Source organism: Diabrotica virgifera, chromosome 1 (assembly GCF_917563875.1).
Source record: "Diabrotica virgifera virgifera chromosome 1, PGI_DIABVI_V3a".
Lineage (NCBI taxonomy): Eukaryota > Metazoa > Arthropoda > Insecta > Coleoptera > Chrysomelidae > Diabrotica > Diabrotica virgifera.
Window position 1 is genome coordinate 79512941 of NC_065443.1, and position 26411 is coordinate 79539351.

The following is a 26411-nucleotide window of genomic DNA, read 5'->3' on the forward strand; positions in this document are numbered from 1 at the left end:
TATTTGGTTCCCAAACTTTGTATCTACGGTAACTTCTTGTGCACAGGAATAAGCCTAGAGAAAATTAGGTTTTTAATACTTTATTATTGCTTTGATATTGGTTTATGTAATTCGGGTAAATTTATTTTGTAACATTACTTGCTTGTTTCCCAAATATTGTATTTATTCGCTTTATTTCGTTTGTTCGGTTACTTCGTCGTTACTTTATTTCATTGCATTTGCTCGGTTAATTTAGGTCATTTTGTCGGTATTTTTCTTAACTTCACTTCTATAACGTTTATTCATTTGTATATTTAATTTTGCTTTATTCAGTATTGTATTTTCTCTTAGTGAGGCTTGGGCCTATTTATTTGTATTATTTTCATCTTCGTCGGTTTCCTTTAGTTGTACGTAGCAGGCGTACTATAACCATTTGGTAGAAGACTTATGTAATTTTGTACCCTATATGTTAGTAAGAGGTGCTTATATTTAAGTTTGTAACAGATAACATTATTGTTGTTATCTTTAAAATATATATATATCTTCTTGTATAACTTATGTCATTTTAGAGTCACAGCATAATATGAACTTGCTTAACTCAGAGATTGTTAAAAATCTGGTAGTTATTTTTAATAAATATGTTTATTTATTTTGTATATCATTTATTTTTATTATTCCTTTATGTTCATTATTACAGGTTTGATATATTTAATATCTGACAGCAGTATAAGATACCTGGGAGAATGATCGAAGATCATTTTCATGGCGCCCATGATTTGTTAGATTTATTTATCTTGTTCGTCTTTAGAAATTATTCATCTTCATTCCTCTTCAGTACATTATTCTTATTTTATTATTTCATATTTTAGTCATTATTACTATCTACATAGAGCTACTGTTCTTCGACAGGCATGCAAACGAGCCGTATCCATCCTTGAGTGTCAAGTTGCTCTCTTGCATCTATAGCTAGCCAACTCTATTCAGTTTGCCTCTGTCTCTTCCCACGTCTACTTATTATCCCTTCTAATTCCCCTTTCTTCAGTACTACTGCAAAGTAGTATTTTTTATTTTTCCTACTTCGGCTCAACCGCTGAAGCCCCTTCATTTTTATTTTCATAAGAGGCCCCAACTAGTTACCTTAGTCTTTTCTTTTCTTCTTTTTTTTCCTTACTTCTGTTGGAGTATATCTTTCTTTTTACTTTCACTCCAACAGAAGTTTTCTTATTTTTGTTACAAGGAGTAATTCAAATTTACTGCGCCGTAATGTTTATTTGAATTAGGTCCAATCGCACGCAAGTTTACTCCACTGTTATGAAGTTTTGACACTATTTACATTTATGAAATTTTAACACTATTGGCATTTCATAGGATAATTAAGTTATACTGGCGATTTTTTGTGTTTTCTGTGTTACTCCTTTAATTTTTAGATTTCCAGTCAGGTTTTTTAACAGCACATATAAAAAACACATTCATATTTGCCACATCAGCTACCAGCTATACTGTTTCTCTTTGTTCTTAAGAGTGTGAAACAAAGATATCTATCTATCTATACTATACATGTCAAACTCGTATTGTTCTATATAACGTTATGTAAGATTTTTGTTTAATATTATAAATACATATATTAATTTGTAAAATATATTGGTATAATTATACACGGGCAATGTATAAATAACCTGCGATACGCTGATGACCCGGGTATTCTGCCAGATAATGCTGAAGCACTGCAACGCCTAATGGACCGAGTAACGACAGCCTGTAGAGAATTCAGAATGAAATTTAATACAAAGAAGACAAAAACGATTGTCATCAGCAAGCATCAAAAGAGAAGGGTGAAGGTCAATGTCGACGGAACACATCTCGAAAGAGTGACAAGAATAACTTACATTGGAAGTAATCTTGATGAAACTTGGGACCACTCAAAGGAAACAAGAACACTTCTGGAAAAGGCACGTACAGTGTTTTACAAAATGCAACAAGTTCTATGCAACCGCCAGCTGGGTATTTTATTGAGAACTAGAGTACTTAAGTGCTATGTTTTCTCCACCTTGATCTATGGTGTTAAAGCCTGGACAGTGACAGAAGCAACACAACAAATAATCCAAGCATTCGAACTCTGGTGTTACCGTAAAATGCTCAGAATATCATACGTAAGCCAAAAATTAGAACAAATACATTAATATGCGAATTTCTTTTGTAAGGGAAATGTAATAGCTCATAAAAATTGAATAAATAAATGCGGTTTACATTGTAAAATATTTTCTGGATCTTAGATGAGTTAGCACATATTTTATTCCAAATAAAATAAATTGAAATATCCATAAAAATCAGATATATAATAAAATTCAAGGTCTATGGGAAGGCAGAAAATTTGTTTAGAAAAAAAAAATTAAAAATACTAATATACTAAGAAATAACACTACCAACTTTGTCACGCTATTAGATATAACATTTCCAACTTTTATTTTTTCGATGCACCCTATTATGTATTATTTTAGTTTAAATAAAATATTGTATATAGCATATAGTAATTTGTGATTGTGAATACTCATTCATCTTTATTCTTTTGTGTAAAACAATGTTTGTAAATATATTATATACATTGAAAAATAAAATTATTTATGTTTAGTTGTTTCTCACCTCTTTCAAATATTTGTATATGTTTACGATACTAAAAATACCAATAATCATCATTTATTCAAATAAAAAAGTTGTTTCAAATACCCAGGGCCGGCGATAACGGGCCTGCAAGGGATGCCCCCCAAACAGGGGCGCCAAAATGACCTTTTTTCTGTCGGTACTATACAAAATACTAATTTAAAAGACACCGAAGGGCGCCTATGCTTCTTTTGCAGGCGGGCTCCTTATACCCTAGCGCCGGTACTGCAAATACCTTTCAATTATTGGAAGGTACGCCACTAAGCGGGAAGTGTCACAGTCTATCGCCTCGTCTCTTTCTCCGCGCCTATAAACTGTTCGGCTTCAAATTTAGGTGAACAGAGAGTAAAGCATGCCTAGTCCATCTTTATTTATACGTCCATGTTATAACGTATGTGTTTTGCAGAAAAAAATTTTATGTTGGAGTACTGTTTTCGGTCATACGGAAAAGGTCACGAAAACGGTCCAAGCTTAAAATCAACAATGGTTTCAGCAGGACGGGACAACCTGTCACACTTCCAGGGAGTCTCTTCGAATACTGCGCGATCATTTTGGGAGTTGCCACTCACCAGAACCAACGCCACCAGATGCGTACATATGGGGAATGCTGAAGGAGTCAGACAGAAATGGCAGTCTACCATTTGGGAACTGCGGACTAGAATTAAAGGTTTTTTCGTGCCGGAGGCAGTGGCGGATCTAGAAATTTGCCTTGGGAGAGGGAAATTTGCCTTGGGAGGGGAAATTTGCCTTGGGAGGGGAAATTTGCCTTAGGGGGAACGGGGAACTTCCCATGAAAAACCAACCAAAAGATATAAAAAAGATAAACTCAGATTACATAAAAGACATCAATAATAACATCCACGAGAAAAATAAACTTCCTGTAGCTGGCTGTATACCATAAATAGCAAAAAATAGCATGCTTGAGCCACCAAAATGTTTAAGGTAAAAACTCTTTAAATGTAAACAACAGGGAACTTACACATTTTGTTTTTATTACATAATAATGTTCAGTTTTGTATAAAAATGAGATTTCCAAAATTTCACGCTTCAAAAACTCATAATAACTTAGAAGTACAAATTTAAAGTCTTCTTTATCTTAAAATAGTTCAAACGACCCGTGGCGTCACAGACTTTGACTTTGTGGTTCAGTTTATGGTTATATTTACGTATATTCTTCTTCTTCTTTAGTTTATTGGCCTCCACCTACTTGGGTATTTAGCCAGATCGTCGTCGGGGAATAAAGGAAAAATATTTATATTCTAATGACATTTATCGTATGTCACTGTAATAAAATATACCAGTTTGTTGAGATTGCAGTTTGATACAGTTTTTGAAGCAAAGGAAAGAAGGTTTACTATTGAAAATAAAACCATTTTGTAAAAGTACAAATTTTCTATGAATAGTTCAAACGATCAAAAACATTTGTAACGTCACATAACTGTATTTTCTACTGACGTTTATAATGTCTGATCCAAAATTATATATACAATAGGGAACTTGCACATTTTTTTTATTACATAATAATGTTCAGTTTTGTATAAAAATGAGATTTCCAAAATTTCACGCTTCAAAAACTCATAATAACTTAGAAGTACAAATTTAAATTACAAGTACAAATTTAAAGTCTTCTTTATCTTAAAATAGTTCAAACGACCCGTGACGTCACAGAGTTTGACCATAGGTTTGTTTCAACACGACCAAGAACCGTCAGATTACCGTTTCGTTACTAGATAATTAACGTTCTGTGGGTTTCATGGGAACGAAATAATACGTTCCATGGTACTGCGCAGGACGGTGATCGTCGTGGACCGTCCAAAAGTTCATGTTGGAACAAAGCTTATGTGGTTCAGTTTATGGTTATATTTACGTATATTCTTCTTTTTCTTCTTTAGTTTATTGGCCTCCACCTAATTGGGTATTTAGCCAGATCGTCGTCGGGGAATAAAGGAAAAATATTTATATTCTAATGATATTTATCGTATGTCATTGTAATAATATATGCCAGTTTGTTGACATTGGAGTTTGATACAGTTATTGAAGGAAAGGAAAGAAGGTTTACTATTGAAAATAAAACCATTTTGTAAAAGTACAAATTTTCTATGAATAGTTCAAATGATCAAAAACATGTGTAACGTCACATAACTGTATTTTCTACTGACGTTTATAATGTCTAATTTAAAATAATATATACAATTGGTGTAGAATGTAAACATACAACCCAGTGACGTCACGACGCGCTTTGGGGTGGCTGGTATAAGTTGAATTTTTAGTCGTCTTTAGGGGCCAAACGAAAGACAAACAAAACTTTTTTATTTTTGATACATGTTCTAAATTATGTTCTGTTGTGATTTATACCATTTTCTTCGAATTTAAAATTTTATGCAAGTTCCCTATTATGTTACATGTTAATACAAAAGTTTAAAGATGTTGCAGATATGCCTGGATATTACCCAGGGCAACACAGGACTCTTCCCACGTGGTTGGAATTTTTTTTAGGATTAAAACCTCACATATTGTATTTCAATGGCCAACTGACATCCAGGCATATCTGGAACATCTTTAAACTTTTGTATTAACATGTAACATAACATAATTATTTACATTTAAAGTGTTTTTACCCAAAACATTTTGGTGGCTCAGGCATGCTATTTTTTGGCTTTTAGAAACACTGATGATGGATTTCTTAATCCGAAAACGTTTTGTTTTAATGTGACCCTTATTTAGGGTCTTTTATATATATATTTTTTACAACAAATCTAGTATTTTTTCATAAATAATAACTTACAGGCATTAAGTTCCCTTAATTTTCCTAACTAGCGTGTTTATTGGTAGAACAGTAAATGAACGGGAAATTCGGCGATACCGTGTAATTTTCAGGGGCGACTCCGAATTGCATGAAAAATTGGATTTAGGTTCTACTTACCCTCCCCTTCAAAGTTGAAATAGTGCCGTTGGTTGCTTTTACTTGGGGGGTGACAGTCACCCCTTCTCGGGGGTGAAAAAACATACGTTCAAGATAAGACCGGAAATGGATAAATTGGCTGATTTTAAGCAACTTTTGTTCTATAGAGTTTTTTACGTAAGTTAATACTTGTTATTTGCCATTGAAAATGTTGAATTTTCGACAAAAAACTACGTTTTCAGACGGTTTTTCGCAAATAACTCACAAAATTAATAACTGAATCGAAAAAAAATATCCTTAGCAAAAGTGTAGCTTATAAAAAAAACCCCAAAAAATGTTGTAACAATATCAATCAAATAAAAACAAAGTTGTAGCTCATGAAAAATACGTTCTTATTCGTCTAATTCCAAATCGAATATTTCAAGGTGAAATCACCGAAAAATTAAGCACTTTTCGGGAAAAACCCATTTAAACTTTTTTAAAGTGTTTATAAAAAGCTTTGTTTTAATTGTTAACGAAAGCTTTAGCATTAAAAATAAGCGAGTTACGCTCAAAATAAAGTTGGCCCTCTTTTTTTTGTAAAAAATCATGAAAATCTCGCCGTTTCGCTCCCCAAATGAAATTAATCGCTACCGCTTTACAAACAATTTACTTACCTATATATTTTTTATATGACCTGTCAGTCTCACCGGTTTAAAGTGTTTATTTTTGAAAGGGTTATAATTGAGAAAGCTTGAATGGGTCACTAATCACGAGTGTGTGCAAATTTTGAACAGCCATATCTTAACCAATTTTTGTCTTACCGAGAAACAAAATGAAACTAGCATATTTCAATAGCAAAAACTACATTTTTTTACTCTTTAAGATTTTTCTTATCGCTAATACTTTTTAAGTTATCTTGAAAAAATGAAATTTTTCAAAAATTTTAAGAAATTTTTTTTTACTATAAAACCAAATGTTTTCAGATATAAGCACTTCAGACCAATAAAACTTACAGATCATATAAACAATACACATACAGTTAAAATAGATGGTAAAGCCAAATGATTAATTTCATTTAGGGTGCTATATAGAGGGAGGTTTTCACGATTTTTTTTTACCAAAAAAAAAGAGGCCAACTTTTTTTTTAGTGTAACTCGTTTATTTTTGATGCTGTAAACTTTTGTAAAAAACAAGTAATAAGCTTTTTTTCGATATTTTAAAAATGTTAATAAGGTTTTCCCGAAATACGTTTCTTTCTTCGGCGATTTGGCGTTGAATTATTCGATTTGGAATTAGACGAATAAGAACGTATTTGTCGTGAGCTACAACTTTGCTTCCACTCAATTTGTAGACTTTAATGGTACACCATTTTTTCGTTTTTTTATAGGCTACACTTTTGCTAAAAATATTTTTTTCGATAAAATATTTACTTTTTGAGTTATTTCGGAAAAACAGTCTGAAAACGTAGTTTTTTTGTCGAAAAATCAACATTTTAAATCGCGAATAACTCGAAAAGTATTGACTTACGTAAAAAACTTTATAGAACAAAAGGTGCTTAGAATAAGTCAATTTATCTATTTCCTGCCTTATTTTAAACAATCGTTTTTCACCCCCCGAGAAGGGGTAAATGTCACCCCCCAAGTAAAAGCAACCAACGGCACAAATTCAACTTTAAAGTGGAGGGTAAGTAGAACCTAAATACAAATTTTCATTCAATTCGGAGTTGCCCCTGGAAATTACACTCCAAAACGGTCATTTATTGGGCTATGGGTAAAATTTGTCTTTCTGTGGTTTCGGTTTCATGTCAGCTATAATATTTTTATGTTTGAAAAATTTTGTTTATTTAATAATTTTGGACCTTGTTAGCGGGGGGGATTTCCTCATTTTCCCTCCCCGTAGATGCGCCACTGGCTAGAGGGCATCTTTAACATCTGTTTTATCGAAAACGTGCGTCGTCGTAAATAATAATTGCAAGGCTATATCATGTATACTAGATATATAAATAATCATAAATATTTCATTATTCATTTCAGTACTGTTTATTTTGCCGCTTACTGTATATGACCACTTCAAAATTTACGAAAATATACACAAATCTTGCGACTTACATGTACTTATTGGTATGCATGCAAATAAAGATTAGAAGAACAATCAATAAATTTAAATAGGAATAATCGGGTACAAAACGCACCAAAATGCCAAAACAGTTGTTGTAATACAAAAGTATTATGATTCAAGACATTTCGAAAGTCCATGTGTTCCATAAGATTAAACAAAGTGGAAGATTAATCCTCAAACATTGAACCAGTCAAATTATGTTCTACTGCAATAAAACTCGAATTTTTCTGGAAATATTCGAGTATACAGGGTGTCCCGAAAAATAGTGCGTTCCTTAAAGGCATAGGTAGGGGGCACCATGTAGAACAAAAAACTCATAATATTTTTTTCTAAATGCAACCGTTTGATCAAAAAATTAAAATGAATTTTGTTATGCAAATTAAACTCTGGCAACTATGTGAGGTACGAAAATTTAAACGTAGACTCGTAGACAGTTCCATGTTTAGTAAACAGATAGTTTGGAAGAATCCTGTTTAGTGTCAATGCCGAAAATGTTTTCGAATCGTGAGTTCATTGCCTATTATGTTATTGTGTTGATTATTTATTGCAGATCACTAAATGGAGAGGCATACTATAATTATTTCTTTCAAAATGTTTTGCCGGTATTTCTTGTCGTATGAATGCATTTCTGTTCGTGATAGTGGGTTACTTTGAACATTTATTAGTAATTATTTTCAAGTAAGTACAACTCAATTATTTTAGTTCACAAGTAAACAAATTACTGAGACATTATCTGGTGTATTTAACTAAACTATGTGATACAGTTAAAGCTCTCTGCATTCAACACATTTAAAGCTTACTAAATACATAATACTAGTTCAGTTAAAAGATATGTTTTTATTTTAAAATATGTATAATTAGTTTAAAATTGTGCAATAGGTAATTCAATACATTTCAAAAAAATAATTTTAGTAAACAAATAGTAAATAAATAAGTACTATTAGGTTGGACTATTTTAAATACATACTGTAAATCACAAAAGAGTTCTTATTATCTGTTATTATTCTGTAGTGCGTACGATGTTGTCAGGTTATTTAAATTTCTAAACATTAAAATACAGGTATAGTCCAGAAAGCCACTGCGCATCCGCTAGGAAAAATATTCTGATTCGGATTTTTTGCACAATCTTACTCAAAAAGGACTCCTTTTAACAAATTTGCATGTTGCCAGGACCAAAAGGGGGTCAAAAAATTTTTAAACGTTTTTTTTTTGTTTTTTTCCTAAAATTATTTTTTTTGCATGGAAAAAAGTTTTTTAAGGTTTTTTGGATCATTCCAAACAGAACAGGTATTTAGTGACTTTTCTCTAAAAATGAATTTTGACATATAAGCGATTAAAAATTGTAAAATTGCGAAATCGGCCAATTTTAACCCTCAAAAACGATGTGAAAAACTGAAAATTTGAATGTTGCCAAGGTAGGTAGATATTCTGTAAACATCGATTGATGAAATCCCGAAGAGTTTTTTGCAATATAATATTCAAAACTCCTTTGTTTTTTAATTGCTAATCAAGCGTGCGCAACACTATTTTCCACCGACAGTATGGTGCAAATGAAAGGAATAAATTCGTTATTTCGTAAACCGGCGACTTTAAGGAAAAATCCCGAAACAGGTCGATTTTTATTTTTAAGTTATGATATTGTGGCATATATGGTATACTAGTGACGTCATCCATCTGGACGTGATGACGTAATCGATGATTTTTTGAAATGAGAATAGGGGTCGTGTGCTAGCTCATTTGAAAGGTTCTTCAATTCTCTATTCAGTAATATAAACATTTACATAATTATTTATACAGGGTGTCCAAAATTTTTTTATTAAATTAAATTATTTGACAAAAAAAGAAGTAGGACACCCTGTATAAATAATTATGTAAATGTTTACATTACTGAATAGAGAATTGAAGAACCTTTCAAATGAACTACCACACGACCCCTATTCTCATTTAAAAAAATCATCGATTACGTCATCACGCCCAGACGGATGACGTCACTAGTATACCATATATGCCACAATATCATAACTTAAAAATAAAAATCAACCTGTTTCGCGATTTTTCCTTAAAGTCGCCGGTTTACGAAATAACGAATTTAATCCTTTCATTTGCACCATACTGTCGGTGGAAAATAGTGTCACGCACGTTTGATTAGCAATTAAAAAACAAAGGAGTTTTGAATATTGTATTGCAAAAAACTCTTCGGGATTTCATCAATTGATGTTTAAAGAATATCTACCTACCTTGGCAACATTCAAATTTTCAGTTTTTCACATAGTTTTTGAGGGTTAAAAATGGCCGATTTCGCAATTTTTCAATTTTTAATCGCTTATATGTCAAAAACTATCATTTTTAGAGAAAAGTCACTAAGACCTTTTCTGTTTGGATGATTCAAAAAACCTAAAAAAACTTTTTTTCCATGCAAAAAAAATAATTTTAGGAAAAAAAAACAAAAAAAACGTTTAAAACATTTTTGACCACCTTTTGGTCCTGGCAACATGCAAATTTGTTGAAAGGAATCCTTTTTGAGTAAGATTGTGCAAAAAATCCGAATAAGAATATTTTTCCTAGCGGATGCGCAATGTCTTTCTGGACTAGGATGTATATGGAAAACAATGTAATCTTTTATCTGGAAACGGTTAACTTTAGAAAAAAAAATGGTATATGACTTTTTTGTTCTAAATTGCGTCATCTATCCATAGGAAGAAATGTCAAAATATTGAGTGTGGTCAAGATTTCTGATCAAGATCTTTTCCAATAGCAAACATTTAAAAAAAGAAAAAAAATTTATAACTGGGAATCCATATAAAGAACTATGCTTTCTTGATTGTGTGTAAGTTATACTGGCATATAAAATTCATACCAAACCCTCTTTCAGTGCGTCATTAACATTGACGTCATAAAGGATTTTAAGAATGTCGCGAATCATTGCATGACATTTTAGTTAAATCTTGTAGTTGTCAGAATCCACGGTTGTCAGAATCTTTATATTTATATTGATAATATCAATATTTATATAAATATTTGCCAGAATATTAATATTTAAAAGATTTTAATGAAAAAATAAATAAATATAAAATAAAATTTCACTATACCTACTATCTTCGAATATACCAATCACATAAAATATTTATATTTACGTTGTTGAAAAATACTAACCTAGAATTACAATTGTCATTTTACCCGTTGACATTGTGAAAGTACTGTCACAATCAATTACTTTTTATCTTTATTCGCATCATTGATTGGTTATCTATTTAAAGTATTGTAATTGTCAACCAATAGGGAACTTGCATAAATTTTTAAATTCGAAAAAATGTTATAAATCACAACAGAACATAATTTAAAACATGTATCAAAGATAAAAAAAGTTTTGTTTGTCTTTCGTTTGGCCCCTAAAGACGATTAAAAATTCAAATTGAAACAGGTGGTCCAAAACGCATAGTGACGTCATATAGTTGTGCATGTACATTCTGCACCAACAAAGTAAACAAAATTGTATATAATTTTAAATTAGACATTATAAACGTCAGTAGAAAATACAGTTATGTAACGTCACAAGCGTTTTTGATCGTTTGAACTATTTTACATTGGCTAAGGGTTCTTCTAAACCAAGGCCAGAAAACAGAAAAAATATATAGATTTTAAATTATCTTCTAAGTTATTATGAGGTTTTATCGCGTGAAAGTTTGGAAATATTATTTTTAAAGGAAACTGAATAATATTACGTAATAAAAAAATGTGTAAGTTATTGGTAAGTTCTCTCATAGGTTTGGCATTCGTTTTGACACTGACACTAAGTTTTATAAATATATTTGATAATTTCTATTTCTGATATATTTAAGTGTTTTTAAGATATATTTTTTAAAATGACCGAAGAGGGTTTTTGTAAAGGGCAGTCTGATAACTTACCTATAGTTGATATGTGTATGGTGGCTACATATTTTCAAAAAAGTGAAAATTTTTCCGTCGGAGAAGTTCGGGGAGTTAAAGCAGATAAGTAAGTACATATATTATGTATATTATACTCCCATTATACCTACTAATTTTATACTGTGATTTTATTCTGATTATTATTCTCATAAGTATTTAACGATAAAACTTAGTAGGTACACACTTCCTATTAAGTATAGTGGCAATATTATAAAACACAGAAATATGAAAAATATACTTGTTTTATTTAACACTATTAAGCAGACAACAGACTACTTACGATAAAATGATCTTGACATACATGAAGACCTTGTGTATTATCTGAAATATATTTTTTCGACATGCAAATAACCACTTTAAACGGCGTTTTTTATCCCTTGGTAATCTAATAAATATTTTATTGGGGTTTTGAATGCTTGTACTTGTACAGAATGGCACTAAACAATACTTATAAAGTTTTTCTTTATTTTCCATATTAATCTTTCTCTTTTTTCCTTCAAAAACTGTAAACTCCAATCCCAACAAACTGGTATATTTTTTATATTATTACAATGACATACGATAAAAAAATGTCATTACAATATAAATATTTTCCCATATTTCGCGACGATGCTGTGGCCAAATACCCAAGTAGGTGGAGGCCAATAAACTAAAGAAGAAGAAGAAGAATATACTTACATATAACCCTCCCACATCACTGATATAACCCATAGAGTTATATATTAGCATAGAGAGAGTGTCATTCAGAGCGAAGTGACGACACCATCTTTTTTATTTGGATTAGTGCTGTTTCCCTCTTACGCATAGTAAAGCTGCTACAGTTGTCTTCCTCTTCAGTGCCTATATTCACACTGAATGTCATCATAGATTTTTGATACAATGTGTTAGAAAGAGATGCCGCAAACCAGTCCATGAGATCTTGTCGTCAGGAAGCGCGGAAGGTAGGCTCCCTCTATGTTAATATATACCTCTATGATATAACCATATAAAAAACTAATGTAAAACTATGTGACGTCACGGGCCGTCTGAACTACTTTAAAATAAAGAAGACTTTAAATTTGTATTTCTAAGTTATTATGAGTTTTTGAAGCGGGAAATTTTGGAAATCTCATTTTAATACAAAACTGAACATTATTATGTAATAAAAAAAAAATGTGCAAGTTCCCCATTATACATCTATAAATATAAGTAGCTTTAATATGCAAATACCCGTCAACAAATACATAAAGCCGGGTACACGCATGCTTGTAAATGAGGAAAGTAGCTGGCATAAGCCAATAACTGGCATGCACAAAACACATTTGCGAATAATGGGCCTTTACTGGTAAGACTAAAAAGCAGGGTAGATTTTTACACATGCCAGTGGTAGTAAACAATCGAGTGGTTTTCATGTTAAACTAAAGTATTTGTTTTGTAATAAAAAGTTTTTGAGTTTCCAACAAAAAAGACGATCCATGGAAGGTATTCGGAATGAATTAAACAAGCAAATATTGCTTATGGCCATGGATAATTGTTAGAAATTTAATAATGAATCCGACCCATTTCCTCTTGAATTTTGGTGTAAGCATTGTCACGGGCTATTTTAATTTTATATGGAGATGATTTAGATGAATTCCAAATACACTCTAATTACATAGCTATAAATAGAAATGAATTTGATGATTTTTTCATCGGGGGGCGGAGGTAAATTCCTCACCAACCAGTAAAAACATATAATGCGACAGGTATTTTGCTCACCAAATTTAAGAGTTCATATTAATCCGGTACGTATTTTCCTCACCAACTCACTCAGGTACTAAAATAAAAATATAGATTTAATTTAAGAATGTCTATTATGAAGGCATCCGAATAAAAGACATTAATTTCCTTAAATTTCCAACATATCTATCTAAAATTTACTTTTCTGGTTTGCATGACATTTAATTAAACACAAAACAATCTGATACGTCTTCTGGTTTTATATGTAAGGCCAAAAGTATGTTTGAGCCACTTGCTTCCTTCAGAATCATTTTTATATTCAGATATTAAATCAACAGAACAAGACATTTCTATACCAAGCTTGGTGTATGTGAAATTTACAACGCATGTATTTCAGTGTTCGGACACATTTCAATGATTGCATTATGTACAGCCTTTTCAAAATCTACAAAAATTTTACTAGCATTAAACTCAATTTTGAGAGCTTTAAAAATTTCTGATTTTAACAAATAAAAAAATTGTTGTAAATTTCTGTTTTTTTGTTTGGCAGTAAACAGTATAATAAAGAAATATAATGCCCATTAATTAGCCCATGAATAGTGAATAATTGCAAATAATATGTGGTACAGTAAGAAAATGTGCCATACATATAATAAAATTCAATGTGGCGAAAAGTCTAATATTTGTTTCACAACTAAACTACTTTTGACACAGTTTATAAAGAGAAAATTTTCCCTCTTGTTTGTTTTTTGAGCACACCTCTTCAAAAATTCTTGAACCTCATCAATATTGGAAGGAAGTCGACCAGGCATCATTTTTCGTCGATAATTATACAGAGTGGGCCAACGAAAACAGTCCACCTCGATATTTGGCAGTATTTATTATATTTTAAGGAAATGACGAAACAGGTCGATTTTTGATCTAAGGGGCACATTTTTACGGTACATACATTTTTGTCATTTGTCAACCCCTCCCTTCCACTTCCCCCACCCCTTATTTTTAAATAAGGAATAGGTGTCGTATACTAGCTATTTAATTCTCTATTTAGTAATATATAATCATTAATATAATTATTTATACAGGGTGTCCAAGAAAAAAATATTTTAATTAAATGAATTGACACAAAAAGAAGAATGTATGTAATTTATTTAATTCAAAATAAATTTTACTGCTGTCACAAAACAGAAAAAAATGTTTTTTGATAAATAAAAATTGCTTTTTGCTTTAAATTTCAATGTTCAAGCTGCCACCCATCTGCCTCTTGGTAGGTTGAATATTGAATTTAAGCGAAAAACAATATTTATTTATCAAATAAACATTTTTCTCTGTTTTCTGTCGGTTGTAAAATGTATTTTGAGTTAAATAAATTGCATATATTCTTCTATTTGTGTCAATTAATTTAATTCAAAATAATTTTTCTTGGACACCATGTATAAATAATTGTCAATATTAATATTACTGAATAGAGAATTGAATAACCTTTCAAATGAGTTAGCACATGACCCCTATTCCCTATTCAAAAATAAGGGGTGGGAAAATGAAAGGGAGGGGGTTGACAAATGTCAGATTTATGTAAAGTAAAAATGTGTCCCCCTTAGATCAAAAATCGACCTGTTTCTTTATTTCCTTAAAATCTAATAAATACTGCCAAATATAGAGGTGGACTGTTTTATTTGGCCCTCTCTGTATATTTTTTCTTATGTAACTGATAACAATCGTAGTAATTGCTTCAGACAAATTAGCTGCAAGCGCTTGGCGTATAATTTTTGCTGGTTTTTCAATAATATTCTCTTCGGCTTTACGTTTACAATAGTTAGAAATAATTTTTCGATCTAACTTCTGGTTCATGATTATGTTGTAGGTAGGCTACTTCTAGATATTGTAAAAGTTGCACCAATAGTCAAAAAATTTCGCACTACAAGTTGTTTTATCCTCCAGAACACTTCTTCACTTTTTAAAACTTTCACTTTATAAAAAATAAAATTTTCAAATACAGTGGAACCCCGATAAGTCGGCCTCCGATAACCCGGAAGTCCGGCTAACCCGTATCGATTTTCATCAGATAAAATAAAAATGTTTTCACTTTGACTGAGTTTTTTACCAAGAAATAAACAATAATGTATACAACTGTACGTAATTTAGATGTACTGGACATAAGTAATTCATTTTTTTGGCAATTATAATTAAGTTTATCTGTAATAGTACCGTATTTTATTAATTTTTACCATATTCTCCGGCTAACCCGGATTTTCGATAACCCGGATCGGCCGCGGTCCCGATTAATCCGACTTATCGAGGTTCCACTGTACCAGTAAAGGTTTACCGCGATCACTTTCTATTAAACATGCCATTTTTGTCAAAATTCCAATTGTGACTATAAAATAAAATACTATAATTATTTTAGGTACCTACTGTAATTTAATCTGTAGTAGATAAATAATTCAATTGAATGCCTTTTAATAGTAAAATCTACCTGAAATAACTGAAATAAGAAATAACCATTTCGGTCTTGGTGAGGAAAATACCTGTTAGTCCAGAAAGCCACTGCGCATCCGCTAGGAAAAATATTCTAATTCGGATTTTTTGCAGTCTTACTCAAAAAGGACTCCTTTTATCAAATTCGCATGTTGCCAGGACCAAAAGGTGGTCAAAAATTTTTTAAACGTTTTTTTTTTTTGTTTTTTTCCTAAAATTATTTTTTTTGCAAGGAAAAAAGTTTTTTTAGGTTTCTTGGATCATTCCAAACAGAAAAGGTCTTTAGTGACTTTTCTCTAAAAATGATAGTTTTTGACATATAAGCGATTAAAAAATTGAAAAATTGCGAATTCGGCCATTTTTAACCCTCAAAAACTATGTGAAAAACTGAAAATTTCAATGTTGCCAAGGTAGGTAGATATTCTCTAAACATCGATTGATGAAATCCTGAAGAGTTTTTTGCAATACAATATTCAAAACTCCTTTGTTTTTTAATTGCTAATCAAGCGTGCGCGACACTATTTTCCACCGACAGTATGGTGCAAATGAAAGGAATAAATTCGTTATTTCATAAACCGGCGACTTTAAGGAAAAATCCCGAAACAGGTCGATTTTTATTTTTAAGTTATGATATTGTGGCATATATGGTATACTAGTGACGTCATCCATCTGGGCGTGATGACGTAATCGATGATTTTTTTAAATGAGAATAGGGGTCGTGTGCTAGCTCATTTGAAAGGTTCTTCAATTCTCTATTCAGTAATATAAACATTTACATAATTATTTATACAGGGTGTTCAAAAAAATTTTATTAAATTAAATTATTTGACAAAAAAAGAAGTAGAAGGACACCCTGTAAAAATAATTATGTAAATGTTTACATTACTGAATAAAGAATTGAAGAACCTTTCAAATGAGCTACCACACGACCCCTATTCTCATTTAAAAAAATCATCGATTACGTCATCACGCCCAGACGGATGACGTCACTAGTATACCATATATGCCACAATATCATAACTTAAAAATAAAAATCGACTTGTTTCGGGATTTTTCCTTAAAGTCGCCCGTTTACGAAATAACGAATTTATTCCTTTCATTTGCACCATACTGTCGGTGGAAAATAGTGTCGCGCACGCTTGATTAGCAATTAAAAAACAAAGAAGTTTTGAATATTGTATTACAAAAAACTCTCCGGGATTTCATCAATCGATGTTTAAAGAATGTCTACCTACCTTGGCAACATTAAAATTTTAAGTTTTTCACATAGTTTTTGAGGGTTAAAAATGGCAGATTTCGCAATTTTTCAATTTTTAATCGCTGATATGTCAAAAACTATCATTTTTAGAGAAAAGTCACTAAAGACCTTTTCTGTTTGGAATGATCCAAAAAACCTAAAAAAACTTTTTTTCATGCAAAAAAAATAATTTTAGGAAAAAAACAAAAAAAAACGTTTAAAAAATTTTTGACCACCTTTTGGTCCTGGCAACATGCAAATTTGTTAAAAGGAGTCCTTTTTGAGTAAGATTGTGCAAAAAATCCGAATTAGAATATTTTTCCTAGCGGATGCGCAGTGGCTTTCTGGACTATGTGGGATTATGACATACCCTTCTAAACGCAGGCATAAGATTATTTTGGTGAGGAAATTACACCCGCCGTTTTCATCGCCCCAACGAAACATTTTTAAAACAAGTTTAAAATAAAACGATTAATTTTTATCTTCAAAATAACAGATCTGACAATTCTCTGCTAGCTACTGGCATGCCAGTGACACTCACACGCATGTGCCTTGCATCTCACAGCATGCTACTAGCAATAAAAATCAAATTCTTTGCGATTAGCTAGCATGGCAGTTAACGTACACACTTGCCAGTTTGGGGACAGTAGCTGGTGCTTGGTAGGTACTGGTATGCCACTGTGCTAGTAACAGGCATGTGTATCTCCAGCTTTATTTTCGAAGTTCTATGTATAATAATCACGGAAATACGTTTTTTGTCACCTCAAACTTAATGCGTTAGAGTTAGAGAGAATTCGATAAATTATGACGCACTGAAAAAAGGTTTGGTATGAACTATAGATTTTTATTACCTATAAAAATGAGATAAAAACATATTTTACCTGGATATGCATTAACGTCTATAATTGCATATTTTCTAGTAGACTTTTCAATAACTACATCAGCTCCTAACAGATCCATTCCGAAGGCTTTTGTTAGAGTAGCAGCTATTATGGCTATAATTTCTTCATCTGGTTTGGGTTTTTCCGTTAAAATATCTTCAGGATCTAACACACAAAGCCTACTTTTCGAATCAGACTTGGAGACATCACTCGTATCGAAATATATGGTCTCCCTCTCCGAAGCTTTGAAATTTTTTAACGAAGGCCTCTCGACGTAATAGTGCTTGTCGCCTGCTATATATATTTTAAATAAAACTGCGTCGTGGTTTATAAAACTTTGTGCTACACAGGGTGTCTTAATCCCTGTTAAATATTTCTCGTTAAAGATTATCGACATTTCATGTGCCTTTTTTGATCCATGTCCTAACATAGGTTTACAAATGAAAGGATATGTTACTTTGGCCATTTTTAATTGTTGCTTCAGTGACTCTTTATCACCTAAAACAGTGTAATAAGAATAATAATTATTCTAATAACTTTAACTTCTTTAATAACTTTAAATTCTAAAAATTATTATAATATATACTAATTATTAGTTAAATAATCCATGAATGAAGGTTCGTTTATATATATATGAAATTATAAAAATGATGGTTTTGTTTGTATATTACTTGTTTCTCCAAATAATAATTACATAACTTACGAATACTTTGTAATAATATCTAATGCAAATGCAAATACTTTTTCTATGGGGTATATTTCTATTCAGTATATGGCTATTCAGATTCTTTTACAATCATTGCAATTGCTTACATCCTATCAAAGGTCTCTCTCTGGCTGGTTTACCTGGTAAAATAGTGTCCATTGTGACTCTTAAAAAGTCTGCCGTCACCTTTCTCAATATACAGGGTGTTAGTAAATAAGTATGAAACATTTTAAAGGCTAATTTTACATGAAAAAATAATGCCTATTTGTTCTATAAACATATGTCCGCAAATGCTTCGTTTCCGAGATACGGGGTGTTGAAATTATTATTTCAAACTGCCAATTTATTTATTGCTCTAAGACCAGTTGAGCTATGAAAATGAAATTTATTGAGTTTTAGAAGGTAGTTATTGCGCATTTTTTGACATACAATTAAGAATTTTGCATTCTTCATTGGCGCGCATACGGGTAATAGTCTGAATTTTTTTAAAGAAAAAAATAGTACACCACTGAGATATTTCAAAATATAAATTATTTTTAAATTCCACGTTTAATTTTTAATAAAAATCCTTTCTTGTCTTTTTTTCATATTTTGCACCGTTTTTATGCAGAAAAATAAAACATCTTGGCGCGTATTTTTCATTTCCAAGAACTATGCAATATAATAATACTAAACTAGAACAATAACAGAAAATATTACTAATAAGATTTAAACTAGGTGCAAAGCTGCAAGAAATGTTTAAAATGATCTCCTTTACAGGTAATAGAAGAATTACAGGTAAATAGTACGCCACTGAGATATGTCAAACTAAAAATCATTTTTGAATTCCTCAAAAATTTACATTACGACAAAAATTCAATTTACGACAAAAAATCTTTCTTGCCTTTTTTTCATACAAAGCGCCGTTTTTATACAAAAAAATAAAACATCTTAACGCTTACAAAGTATTTGAGGTAGGTAGTTTCCATATGCATAGAAACTTAGTTCAAATAATTACGTATTTTTTATGGGAAATAAGCCACAATTTTACTAAAAAATGAATTTATTAACGTTTCGAAGCCCAAATCGGGTTTAGTTGTCAAAATACAAAATACTATTGTAATAGTATTATTATATTAATAGTATTTTGTATTTTGACAACTAAACCCGATTTGGGCTTCGAAACGTTAATAAATTCATTTTTTAGTAAAATTGTGGCTTATTTCCCATAAAAAATACGTAATTATAAAAATGCCACAAGGAAATAGCTTCAGAACAACATTAGTTCAAATACTTTGTAAACGTTAAGATGTTTTATTTTTTTGCATAAAAACGGCGCTGCATATGAAAAAAGGCAAGAAAGATTTTTTGTCGTAAATTAAACCAGCAATTCAAAAATTATTTTGATTTGACATATCCCAGTGGCGTACTATTTTTTTCTTAAAAAAAATTCAGACCATTACCCGTACGCGCGCCAATGATGAATACAAAATTCTTCTGTAACCTCTAAAGGAGGTCATTTTTAACATTTGTTGTAGCTCTGCACATAGTTAAAATCTTATTAGTAATATGTTCTGTTATTGTTCCAGTTTATTATTATTATATTGGATATTTCTTGATAATGTATTAAAAAATGAAAAATATGCGGCAAGATGTTTTATTTTTCTGCATAAAAACGGTGCACCATATGAAAAAAAGGCAAGAAAGGTTTTTTATCACAAATTAGACGTGGAATTTAAAAATAATTTTTAATTCGAAATATCTTAGTGGCATACTATTTTTTTCTTTAAAAAAATTCAGACCATTACCCCTAGGCGCGCCAATGATGAATACAAAATTCTTAATTGTATGTCAAAAAATGCAAAATAACTACCTTCTACAACTCACCAAATTTCATTTTCATAGCTCAACTGGTCTTAGAGCAATAAATAAATTGGCAGTTTGAAATAAAAATTTTAACACCCCGTATCTCGGAAACGAAGCATTTGCGGACATATGTTTATAGAGCAAACCGGCATTATTTTTTCATGCCGAATTACCCTTTAAAATTTTTAATACTTACTTACTAACAACCTGTATATTGTGTATATCCTCAACTAATATACTACACCAGATCGCAAAGCCTTATAGAAATTACTAGAAAAACATGGAATGCCTCCCAAGTATATCAGAATTATAAAACTTTTCTAAGAAGGGTTACAGCACGCATAGTCCACGAAGGGAAGTTAACAGAACAAATAAATATTGGTACAGGGGTAAGGCAAGAATGTGTGCTCTCTTCGACCTTATTCCTGATTGTAATCGTCTGGATCATTCCCAAGGCTACTACCATACTTAATAACACTGAAATAAATACACCAAGAGAAATGGGAATATCACTGGGAGGCATGGAATTAGAAACGGTAAAGAAATTTAACTACTTGGGCAGTACTTTGAACAAAGGAGGGATGGATGAGGATGTAAAACAGAGAATAGGAATAGCCCAAAACGCATTCAATATGCTAGGGAAAATGTGGTCTACACGTCAGATGACAAGTAAAACCAAGAAACGATTATTCAACAGCAACGTGAAGACTGTGCAATTATACGGAATAGAAAGAAGTGTTAAGAAAATGTATCGGACAGATGCAAGTGTTCATAAATAAATTCCTAGGGAAGATTCTTAACATTTACTGGCCAAACCGAATATCAAACCAGGAGTTATGGACAAGAACTAACCAGGAAAATATATCAGACAATATGCAAAAGGAATTTGTGTTGGATGGGGCACACACTAAAGAGACCTGACACAGACATAGCGAGGCAAGCACTAGAATACACACCACATGGAAAAAGAAGACCAGGTAGACCCGTAGAAACGTGTAAAAGAAGTGTCGAGAAAGAAATTAATGCTATTGGGAAAACCTGAGCAGAAATAAAGATCAGTGCAAAGGATAGGACAGAATGGAGGCAGGCACATGGAGTGAAGAGGAATAAGTAAGTAATATACTACACCAAAACAACACACTGAATGTTATTATTTTTTATATTTCTTTTATTCCTCTATTCCCTAATCATCTTCATTTGATATCTTCAGACTTATTATTTTTCTTAATTTCTTTCAGGATTTTTAATTTTCTTTTCCTACTGATATGGGAATGATTGTATCTGAAGCATATTACAATTATTGGTATCTTATTTTCCCATTTCCCATTTGATATCTTATTTTTGCAGAAAATATATCCTTTAATTTTTTTATTAACTAGCGTCTGTAAACTCGCCTATGTATATCACTTGTCTTGTAAACTGTCTTTAAATTCAAACTTACTTAGCAATTAACATCTTATTGAACATACTTTTAGAGCTATTTTTTTTATTTATTGTTATTGCAACCTTTGTCATTTTTTCAGTTTCAAAACACAAAATAGTCACATATGACTAAATCTGGTGACTATGGGACCATTTAAAGTCAAACTAAATGTTCTCTTTGCTTGAAGTTTTGAGCATAAAGAGACAGGAAAAGACAAATCAATTGCTAATTTTGTTAATTTCATTTAAGTAAGTTTTGAAAGTAATTGTCTGTTAAAAAAATGAAAAAGGTTGTAGGTATATTTCACTTACCTGTCCTTAATGTACAAAAATTTGGTGTAAATACATTATAGGTAGATAAATTAGTGGAATGAATAATACTATAGCAGTTACACCTATCAATTAATTTTCTGACATTTGCTATTGGATCTATCACAACCAGAGATGGATTTTGAGAAATATAATTTTCAACTTCTTGAATAAGATTACCACACTAAAAAAGTACAAAATATAAAGATACTTGTATACATTATTTCAATATTTTTTTTATGTTCTGTAGAAATACCACATGAATGTAAAAAAAATAACATTAAGAAACAGTAATTCTGATTATTATATATATACGTATGTATAAAATGGCTTTCTATCTGAAGCCAAACTTTAATAAAAATAATTTACCCTCACATACTGTATCATTACCATAATATGATACTAAGAACCTAGGACAAAAAAGAATCCCTGGTCAAATAATCCCCACAAATTATTCCTGGACAAAAAATCCCCACAAATAATCCCTACAAAAAATTCCGTTCAAATAATCCCCACAAATTTTTGGACAAAATATCCCCACAAAAAATTCCGGAAAAAAATCCCCAAGAAATATTTACTGCCAAATAGTTTTCAAAAGTTTTCCCGTGAACGCAATCGGCGTAAGTGTACTTCTAGATGCATTAATAAGAAGATTAGAACACATTTTATTTTGTTTTGTTTTAAATCCAGTTTGACACACGTATTATCATACCATCATTGTCTTTTACAATTTTGACAGAAACACAAACTGCCTTGATAAACCTGGTGTCCGGTGGCGCATGAGGGAGCATATTGTTTTTTCCTTGCTGTAAATTGCAAACAACATTAGAGATCAGAATATCAGTATAAGATTTTGTATGTATCAAAACAATTAAAAATTTTTCAGGAGATTTATTACATTAATTTCAATTCCAATGCTTGCCAGAACCACGCTTTGTGAGGAAAGTTATACACATTTTTTCAATATTTTGACCTTTTTGGAGCTTTAGGGAACAAATTTATGGGCATTACTATTCGATATCTGGTTTTTAAAAAATGTAGTTGAGGATCTGTTTGCATCCATGAAAAATTTTTGCGATATTACAAATGTTTAGCTTTGTTATGAAAACGCATACCATAGGTTACATAGATTTGAAAGCTTTTGAAGTAGGTTTTTGAAATGTTGCTTGTATTGAATTGAAACTGTTGATGATTCCCACATCCTTAGCTACTTAGCTCATTCCCCATATTTTCCAGGATTTTTGAAAAAACTCACACTCTTTTGTCATATAAAATTTGTTTTCGGCATGAATCCGTACTGGGGAAAACCAGTTGGAATAAGGAATTGGAATTCAAAATTTGGTAATCGAAATTACAATTCATGTAGTACTCACTATTTTCGCCGATTGAGTTCACGGGAGAACTTTTGAGAACTATTCGGCAGCAAATATATGTTGGGGATTTTTATCTGGAATTTTTTGTGAGGATATTTTGTCCAAAAAATTTTTGGAGATTATTTGTCCGGAATTTTTTGTGGAGATATTTTGTCTGAGGATTGTTTGTGAGGATTATTTATTATTTGTGGGGATTATGTATTACATGTGGGGATTATCTGTCCAGGGATTATTTGGATTATTTGTCTGTACACCGATTCTAAAAAAACAAACTAGATTTTGAAAACCTCTGGCTTATTAAGATGACTAAAATTAAGATTGGTTTTATGAACTAAGATTCAGCACTTTTTAATTATGTTATATTTTTTTGTTGGTATGTACACTTGTGGACAAAGTTTTACTCAAACTTCTCATTTCAGTAAAATAGAAATGTTTTTCTTATGGTAAATTTAAGACACTCTGTAGGCAGGCCAAAGTACAAGGGTAGGTACATTATTGAAATCATATTGTATTCTCATGTTTGGAAGTTCTACATTACCATGATGTAAATCACATAAAAGTTCAAACATCATTATAATATTATCTACAATCTACAACAATGTAACATTATAAGACAATAATCAGGCTCATAGTAAGTTATAGGTGTGAAACATGGGTTATAACACAGAAATCTGCCAATGAATTAGATGTGTTTGAAGGAAAAATATTACATATGATACTGGGACCAATAAGTGAAAATAACAACTGGCGAATTAGATATAATAAAAAAATATACAAACAATATAGTGAACCAACACTAGCACAATACACTAAACTGTAGAGATTACTGTGGGTGGGGCATGTGATCTGCATGACTGCATGCATAAGAATAGAATCCCCAGAAAATTGCTAAATGCAAGAATGCAAAGAAAAAGACCTGTTGGAAAACAAAAAAAGAAATGGGAAGACAAAGTAGATGAGGATACCAAAAACCTCCTAAAAACGTGTTCATGGAAAAGAAGCACTACATTGAAACACTCACATGTATGCCATCCTCACAGAATGTGTTAAGTGACAATGGTAGGTGTATCCAACTATTGACAAATTCACACTGAGAATGCAGTACGGCTAAGATAGGGCAATACATTTCTAATGGGGAATAAACGCACAGGGTTGTCGTTCTTCGCCAGTTGTTGATTGCTTTCTCAGGAGCGTCGCACAGGAACTGTGACAACACTGAATGCGCATTCCTATCTTAGGTAACCGAACTGCAATCCCACTGTGAATTTCACGTTAGATGTTTATTTTCTAATTTTTTAATCATATTAATTTGATGGGTGCTGGGCTCATCTGGTCGAAATTCAGAAATATATCTCTTCTTTATATGTAACTTCCGATTCTATTCCAATTTCCAATTTATCTCGTATGAAGCTACTGTTTTAATTGATATAGCACTAATTATTGATATAGCACTTTATCTTGATAGTTATCCTTAAATGGTAACCATTCTAATTGTGTGCTTATTTACTTGTTTACACAATAAACATTATAAAGATAGTAAAAATCACTGTAAAAATTATAATTGCCTCTACTTTAACCGATATCAAGAATTAACCTAATGAGAAACTAAGTAGGCCCTATTAATTGTTGTAAACATACCCTAATATCACCCATATTTGCAGATGCAATAATATCCGTCATTTTATGTACTAACACACAGAAAGGTCCTTGTGATTCCAAACTTTTTTTCAGACTCAACTGAAAAAGAACAGTGTAAATATAAGCAAATTACATAAAACTTACAGGGAAAATAAACACTCAGTTTACGCACTTTGAACACCTCAAAACCAAATTTTTTACTTATTGTCTCTAGTTCCTGCCAATTTAGCTTCTGTAATTTCTTCTCGGATACCCAGAAGGCTATTCTTTTATTGGAAGGCATTTTATATTATTTATTATCAAATACTACCTACAAAACAAGGATTAATACCACGCTTTTTTTTATTATACGACCACCACCATGTCAACAATCGAAGGTCGTTGATTTTGTGGTTTGAGTTTGGCTTTTATCACAACACAACACACGGTGACACAGGTGACAAAAGACAATTGCCAAATTTATCAGTGTCTTGTGCTGTTATTGGTTATTTGAGAATGACATTTCCAAACGACATTTGTATCTGATTTTTCTACTACACTGCCCACCTAAAATAAGCACTGCCCAAAATTAGTCCAGGAAAATACATTTAACCCTCCAGGATATCGACATAATTGTTTTGAGTTTTGAGTAGTATATAAGCCTCTCTCTATAACAAGAACAGAATCCTGCATCCAATTTTTTGGACTTACTTAGTTATTGTTCGTCCGCCATAACTTTTCCCATGCGTCACGATTCATTTTCAAACAAATTAAGTAAAAACATAATATAAAGTGAAACGAACGTCGATGTGTATACAGTGATAAGCGTGCTAATAACCGGCAAAATAGCGCAAAAGATGAAAAACATAATACAATGCGAAACAAAAAGAGATTAAACTAGTGGAGGTGGAAATGACATTACATTACATTACATAGTTTCCCATCTTCGGTTATCCAAAAAAATCGGTTTTCTGAACACCCATGTCCCCCAATTGGTTCGGATAATCGACGCTCTACTGTAAATTGCGAAACAATAAGAGATGAAACTAGTGAAGGTGGAAATGATCGTTATATACGTATAAATTAACACTACATTACATAGTTTCCCACCTTTAGACGTCTGTGACAGGAGTATTTTATAAAATTCTACTGTCACAGTGACAGTTGTCATACTTCCTCTGATACGTTTAAAGGTGGGAAACTATGTAATGTAATGTTAATTTATAGGTTTATAACGATCATTTCCATCTCCACTAGTTTCCTCTCTTTTTGTTACGCAATG

At 31.5% G+C, this 26411-nt stretch overlaps 1 protein-coding gene across 3 annotated transcripts in view; it reads right to left on the reverse strand.

The window, feature by feature from the left end:
• The window catches only part of LOC114327223 (inositol-tetrakisphosphate 1-kinase), a 41425-nt gene extending 15851 nt beyond the window's left edge, over positions 1-25574 (reverse strand). For all 3 annotated transcript variants that reach the window (XR_003651961.2, XM_028275770.1, XM_028275769.1), the window contains exons 1-4: positions 25323-25574; positions 25151-25249; positions 22143-22323; positions 17858-18355 (exon numbers count right to left, since the gene is read on the reverse strand). Coding sequence is in view for 2 of the 3 variants with exons in the window: in XM_028275770.1 (XP_028131571.1) it covers positions 17858-18355; positions 22143-22323; positions 25151-25249; positions 25323-25433 (889 nt within the window). In the remaining variant the exon portion in view is untranslated. The remainder of the gene's footprint in view (positions 1-17857; positions 18356-22142; positions 22324-25150; positions 25250-25322) is intronic.
• Between the last annotated feature and the right edge of the window lie 837 nt (positions 25575-26411).